Genomic DNA, 7,569 nt, shown 5'->3' on the forward strand with positions numbered 1-7,569 from the left:
TCGAAAATGCCGACTCTTCGGTTAGTGATCAGAAAGCACTATTTGAGCAGCAGCAAATTCAACGCACGAGTTTTGAATCAGCATATTTTGCGCTCATGTCTAGATGTGAGCAAATACTCGAACAATTTAGCAACTCAGATATACAAACATCAGTTCAAAGTATACCGTCAAGTGATCGTAGAGACACGCGAATTCGTCTTCCGAAAATTGATTTACCAGTGTTCTCTGGTGCATATGAGGACTGGTATTCATATCAAGATACGTTTGAAAAATTAATACATGTTAATCCTAGTCTTACAGATATCGAAAGGTTTCATTATTTAAGATCGTGGTTAAAGGATAAAGCGGCGGAGGTAGTAAAATCCATTGAGACCACGACGGATAATTATCATGAAGCGTGGAATGCAGTAAAAGAGAGATTCGACAATAAGAGATGGATCGTCCGAAAACATATTAAGGCAATATTTGATGCACCCGCTGTTATGAAAGAAAACCATGTGGCTTTGCGGGATTTACTGGATACCATTCTCAAAGACGTAAGAGCACTCAGAGCACTCAAGCGGCCAACAAGTGAATGGAGCGACCTCCTCATTTACATTATTGTCTCGAAGCTTGATAGAGCAACCACCAAGGCATGGGAAACGAGCCTCGTAGATTCTAATATTCTCGAGTTAAAAACATTAATATTTTCTATCAAAACGTTGTCAAGCACTTGAAGCGGTAAATAATCGAGCGAATAATGCGCAATCCAATAGCGTCAATCAAAAACAAGGTAACAAACATAAAGGTATGCCAGTGGCAAGCGTCGCAACTGTTAATTCGTCTTGTTTTTTCTGTAAAGAAAGCCATCAATTGTATCACTGCGAAAATTTCCTTAAACTATCAATCGATGAACGCATTAAGTTTATAAAGAAATCTCTGTATGAATTGTTTAAAATCGACATCGCACCAAGCGAAAGCATGCAACTCAGGTTCTTGCCGTAAATGTAACAACAAACATAATACTTTGCTACATTTATCTTCAGTAAATAATTCAAATCAATCACAAACTTCGAAACCAGATTCAGGCCAATCTGAGCAGTCTCAGGCTGCTTTCCTTTTAAGAGACACAAATCGACACAGTATAACACACTCGAACACAGTTTGCCACACTTAAGGGGATCCTTAACGGATCTTACACACAGACGATTACGTGTCATTGACACATCACTACATCAATATTTTACTCACGTACGCCACACATATACGTAGATTTTTGTATCGTAATTATGTTTTAATTAGACATCTAAATCTAATTTTAAGAACTCCACGCTGTTTCTTCATGCAAACTACGTGCCTATAAACTACTATTTCTTAAGTATAGATTGCGCAGCTTTTATATAAAACAAATATTGTTACGACGTGCAACGACGTGACAGCTCTGGAGCGCCATATTGGACTAAAAAATGGTAAAGAAGAACTCAATTTTGAAATTTTGTATCGTTTTCAGCATAGATTCTACCTCACAGGCACGTATTAATGCGTATACTTTAATTCTGTAAAAGGATTTTCGGATCTGTGAATGACAAAAAAAGTATTTACAATACAAAAATTATACGATTTAGTCGGTAATACAGGAGGCTTAAGGTCCCCTTAAATGGAACGCGATATGTGCAGTGTGTGTATAGTGTGTACGAACTTTTAATACCTAACCATAACAGATTTGAATTTTGATCTTAATAGACGCATAAGATTCGATTATTGCAAGGAGTGCGTTCTAATATCACTTAATTGTCTTAATTCATCAAAATCACACTTGAATAGACTCGAAACACACTCTAAGCCCGGATCCTCATACGGGCAACAGCGTTTTGACACCAAACGCTGATTGGTGAAAAACCGGTGGCGAGGGTAAAATTTACCCCTATAACCCGTTTTTCACCAATCAGTGTCCGGTGTCAAAGCGCTGTTGTCCGTATGAGGATCCGGGCTAACTCTCCTCCCGAGCAGAGGCGAAGTATGTCGATTGAGTTTGAACAAAATTGTAAATGGAAAGCGACATGTGTCGATTTGTGTCAAGTGTGTCGACTGTGTCTCGTAAAAGGAAAGCAGCCTCAGTTACCAGTATCAGCACAATGTGTATCAAGTCATCTCTCTTCAAGTGTTTTACTGTCCACAGCAGTCATTTACATATACGATTCGGTTAAGCAAGCATATCCATGTAGAGTTTTACTTGATAATGGTTCACAGATGAATTTTATTACGCAGGAACTTGTGAATAAGTTGAAAATTGAAGAGAGACCACTTGAAATCACAGCATCATGCGTGATGGAAGAAATGGTGCATGCAAAACACGTGGTTAGTGTATGTATAAAATCGCATTTCAATAATTTTAGTAAGCGTATTGAATGTGTTGTAATCCCAAGAATCACTCAGCCATTACCACAGCAAATAGTACCTAGCCAAAGTGTAATCATTCCAAAGAACATAAAATTGATAGATCCCAATTTTCGTATGCCAGCAGATATTGATATGTTGGTGGGGGATGAGCTATTCTTCAGGATACTTTGCGCAGGACAAATTGTACAAGCTAAAAACAAGCCCATTTTACAGAAAACTCAATTCGGTTGGATTGTGTCCGGTCCGACAATGAGTACTAACGCTGATTCAGTGATGTCAGTTAATCACCATATTACATTACTGGATGACTTAAATTATAAAGTCAGTAGGTTCTGGGAAGTAGAGCATAATATTGCCAAACCTCAATGGTCAGAAGACGAAAGGGCATGCGAACGAACATTTTTGGAAACTGTGAAGCGAACTGAAGAAGGAAGATTTACTGTAACATTGCCAGTCAAGCCTGATCAATTAAGTAAATTGGGAGAATCACGAAAAATAGCCATGCAGCGTTTTGAGTCCCTTGAACGTCGTTTTGCTTCCCAACCGAGTCTACATGAAAAATACAAGAATTTTATAAAAGAATACATTACATTGGGACACATGCGAGAAGTAACCAATGAGCAGACATCTAGTACAGGCATCTCACCAGTTTATCTACCACATCATGCAGTGCGAAACGAAGCGAGCACAACAACTAAGCTTAGAGTAGTGTTTGATGGCTCCTGTAAGACCACGACAGGGATTTCTTTAAATGATACTTTGATGGTAGGTCCAACAGTGCAAGATGATCTATTCTCAATTTTAACACGAAATCGTATTTTCAAAATAGCCATGACAGCAGATATACGCAAAATGTATAGACAAGTGTTATTAGATCCCACTCAAACAGCCTTGCAACGCATTGTATGGCGTGATACCAAGGAGGATCCTATAAAGATTTTCGAGCTGATGACGGTGACTTACGGAACTGCAGCAGCACCTTTCTTTGCGATAAGGTCTTTGAGAAAACTCGCTGAGGATCACATCAATCAATATCCAGTAGCATCTCAGATTACCTTGAGAGATTTTTACGTAGATGATTTGGTAACTGGAACAGACTCACTGGAAGAGGCATCATATTTGAAGAATGAGCTGATTCAACTTTTACAGGAAGGTAAATTTGAATTGCAAAAATGATCCTCTAACAAACCAAGTCTTCGAGACCACTCAAATACGGTAGATCATAAGGAATTCATTTTGAATAGCGACAAGAATACAGAAACAAGGACTTTAGGTATTGTTTGGGATTGCACCAATGATTCTTTCAAATTTTCCAGTTTTGGTACGCTTCCACCATTGGAGAAGCCTACTAAAAGAAGCGTTTTGTCACGTAGCTCATTGAGTTTTGACCCCCTTGGGTTACTTGGACCAGTGACAGTAGTAGCCAAAATCATATTGCAGAATTTATGGCGTCTCCAACTGGATTGGGATGAATCTTTTCCATTGGATATTGCTACGAAGTGGAAGCGTTACGAACGTGAACTACAAGAGATTAGAAGCCTCAAGATCCCTCGTTGGGTTATTGCGGTGGACCAGTACATTCGTTTGGAATTGCATGGGTTCGCAGATGCCAGTGAAACCGCCTATGGGGCATGTATATATGTGAGAGCCACTTCCAGCCAGGACAAACACTCAGTAAAACTACTGTGTTCCAAGTCAAGAGTTGCACCTCTGAAAAACTTATCCTTACCTCGATTGGAATTATGTGCTGCTCTATTATTAGCTCAATTAGTCGACAAAGTATCAAAATGTCTTACATGCAAGATCGACAAGACAGAGTTGTGGACTGATTCCACGATTGTCTTAGCATGGCTTCAAGCATGCAGCCGTACATGGGCCACTTTTGTTGCAAATAGAGTGGGAGAAATCCAACAACTAACTCCCATTCAATATTGACATCACATTAGAAGTGAAGAGAATCCTGCAGATCCTTTGTCACGAGGCGTTATGCCTGGAAGTTTGGCTAATTTAGACATCTGGTGGTCAGGACCTAGCTGGCTTTCGCTCGACAGGGATCAGTGGTCACAAAGCAGCGCATCAATTCAGACAATCGAGGTACCTGAGAAAAAATCTAAAGGTCTAGTTACTGTGACAACACAAGGTGAGGAATTTGATATATTCCATCGATATTCCACATTATCCAAACTCATTCGTGTTGTAGCGTATATTCTACGTTTTGTAAGAAATACAAGAAAGATCAATGGATCTCTGAAGTCTTTAACAGTTGCGTCAAAAGAAGTAAGTTGCATTATTCCACCAATTACAGTCAATGAGCAGCATAATGCAACGTTATTACTTGTAAAGTTAATTCAAAGTACTTACTACGCAAAGGAACTTAGTTCATTCAGCAAACAGGGTGCTATAAACAAAAACAGTCCTATCTTAAGGCTAAATCCGTTCATAGATGATGCAGGTGTCTTAAGAGTAGGAGGACGATTAGAGGCATCAAATCTATCATATGCAGCGAAACATCCTATATTGTTACCCAGTCACTATCCATTTTCACATCTGATAATTAGTCATGAACATGAGAAGAATTTTCATGCTGGTGCTCAAGCCACGTTAGCAGCCACACGTCAAAGATATTGGATGACATCTGCACGAAACATTGTGAGGCAAATTGTCCAACGATGTATAACTTGCTTCAGAAGCCTGCCTCAACTATTATGGGTAATTTACCCAGCTCGCGTATAACCACGTCTCATCGAGTTTTCGAAAGATGCGGAGTAAATTACGCTGGACCCCTTTATCAATTTCGTCGGAGCAGAAAGAGAATTGAATGAGCTATCAGCTCTGCTCACTGATAAGAAAACACAGCAACAAGTATCAGATCAAGCCTCTAAGCATGGCATACAATGGCACTTTATTCCGCCTCGCTCTCCACACCATGGAGGACTCTGGGAAGCTGCGGTCAAGTCGGTAAAGCAACATTTAAGGAAACTAACAAAGGATGCCCACTTGAGATTCAAAGAACTGGAAACGCTTCTTATACAAATCGAAGCCATCTTGAACTCACATCCAATAACGCCATTATCTTCTGATCCAAGAGACTTAAGAGTTCTAACTCCTGGTCATTTTATCATAGGATCACCATTGACAGCATATCCAGAAGAATCGATCGATGCTATACAAATAAATCGTCTCTCACGATGGCAACACGTTTAACGATTGAAGCAACACTTTTGGAAACGTTGGACGCGAGAATATTTGCATCAACTCTAACAAAGAAGCAAGTGGAAGACGGAGGAGTCAACCATCAAAATAGGTCAAATGGTGATTTTAATTGAAGACAAACAACCACCATTATCGTGGGTTTTAGGTAGAATACAAGATGTTCATATCGGTGATGATGGAATAGGCCGTGTAGCTACAGCCTATACTACCAAGGGAACTTACAAACGTCCAATTACGCGATTATGCCTACTTCCCATAGAACCGAATGATCTTATAACTACAGTTATTAATTCACATTATAGCAGTAACAACAATGAATCAGAGTTACTAGACATTGTATGTCCTATTAAATTATTTTTACTTTGTATATTGTACGCTAGCAATTTTAGAAGATTATGTTTTATATTGAAAGGTAAGCCTTTCAAGGCCGGCGGCATGTACACGCTTTACTTTAATTTTGATAAGTTTTGAATTCAATCTGTATGGCGCCAATAGTCATGCGTGGTGGCACGTCTACGTTATGATTGGTTAGAGCGGTGGCGCTGAGCGTTATGTATGCAGGAGTGGAAAATCTTGTAGTTCGTTATGAGTTGTAGTCGAGACGTTGTAATCGTCACATGTACGATCGAGAGAACAAGTTATTATTTCGTTGTACAGATCTCTAATAAACATTATAATTGAGAAAACTGTAATCAAATAGAGAAGACAACTTCATTTTCATCCTGAGGCCACAAGGCAATTTGTCAGAGAAAAAGCGCGTACACATACGCAACAGATCACACGATCTTAGCGGTTACATTATCTCTAGATATTGCTTTTTTCATTTCTGTTTTAGCATATAAATTTTTTGAATTCAGTAAATCAAATATGAAATTAAAAATTTTACAAAATATCGCGGTTCCTTCAGCTCCAACAAATTGAGGAAATTTTAAATCATGTTCCAAAAACTGAAGTGCATCATATACCGACATACTGAGCACTTGCTCTGCTAAACTGACTTTCATCTTTTCATTTTTAAAGTAAATATGTCTGTTGCTAACTTTAACTGCAGGATGTAATTTTTCTTCGTTTTGTAAGAAAACTAATTGTTTAACATACTTCCAACTAATTGTTCGATCGTCGTTATCAGTTAAATCATATGTAGCAATAGTATTCCTAACAAGCTTGATCATATGGCACGCGTCACAAAAAATTCTAATACGTTTACATTCATTAGTGGGATGATCAAAATATGGAACATTGTTTTCAATGTCAGTTGATTTCAAATGTGCACCTAATTCTTGGCACATTGATATATTTGAAGCTGCTCCATCAAATGTGATACTAACAACATCTATGTTATTTTCATAAAGTGCACATAAAGCGGTTTTTAATAACTTTGCTTTCTCATGACCGTTTAATTGATCAGTGAAGTAATATGCAATTGGAAGTTTAAATTTATCATTTATGGCAACCAAGAAGACTAGAACCAGGAGAGTAAACTAGCGTGGTGGGGGTAGGTCAAAAAACGTCCGCGGTTATTCATTCAATGCGCAGTGGCATTGCACATTGAATGAAAGTTTGCGCATGCGCGCGTCGGTTATAACCAAGAAGTCTTGTTCTTAATCTTTGCGTTATCAAGAAGTCTTCTTGGCGTTATATAGCCCAAAAAGGTTAGGGCTAAAGACGCTTTATTTTCCCCTCATCCGAGGGACACACTTAAAAAAGAAAAAAATCTTCTAAAACCATCTTAAACAGAATGTAAGTTGTAAAAAGAAATTATACTGTATATTAAATAACTTTGTAACGATGCCCCCTAGAAATAGGCATCGTACCCGGCACAAACACCTAGCCGGCTGCCGTCGCAATGACCGGTGGTCATTAGCAACGATGAGGGCGCGGTGCGCCCGAATATATTTTGAACCAAATCAAACATAATTCGCAGGGACAGCAGCCGCCGCTATAACCGCCAGTCTCGCCGGAAAGGGCCGACCGTCG

General features: G+C 39.0%; 1 protein-coding gene across 1 annotated transcript; it reads left to right on the forward strand.

Annotated features, from left to right (window-relative positions):
• The first annotated feature begins 1,998 nt into the window (after positions 1–1,998).
• Positions 1,999–4,314, forward strand: LOC108775416 (uncharacterized). Its single transcript, XM_018541778.1, has 2 exons — positions 1,999–3,532; positions 3,599–4,314. Exons 1-2 carry the CDS (start codon positions 1,999–2,001, stop codon positions 4,312–4,314), a joined length of 2,250 nt encoding a protein of 749 aa, XP_018397280.1.
• The last annotated feature ends 3,255 nt before the right edge of the window (positions 4,315–7,569 follow it).

This window comes from Cyphomyrmex costatus, unplaced genomic scaffold (genome assembly GCF_001594065.2).
Source record: "Cyphomyrmex costatus isolate MS0001 unplaced genomic scaffold, Ccosl1.0 scaffold1065, whole genome shotgun sequence".
In the NCBI taxonomy this organism is placed as follows: Eukaryota; Metazoa; Arthropoda; class Insecta; order Hymenoptera; family Formicidae; genus Cyphomyrmex; species Cyphomyrmex costatus.

Excerpts from the sequence above, each read along its gene's own strand:
- LOC108775416 (XM_018541778.1), top strand. The coding sequence starts at position 1,999 with ATGTCGATTGAGTTTGAACAAAATTGTAAATGGAAAGCGACATGTGTC. Across the intron at positions 3,533-3,598 it reads GATTCAACTTTTACAGGAAG|ATCATAAGGAATTCATTTTG; the intron begins GTAAATTTGAAT and ends CAAATACGGTAG.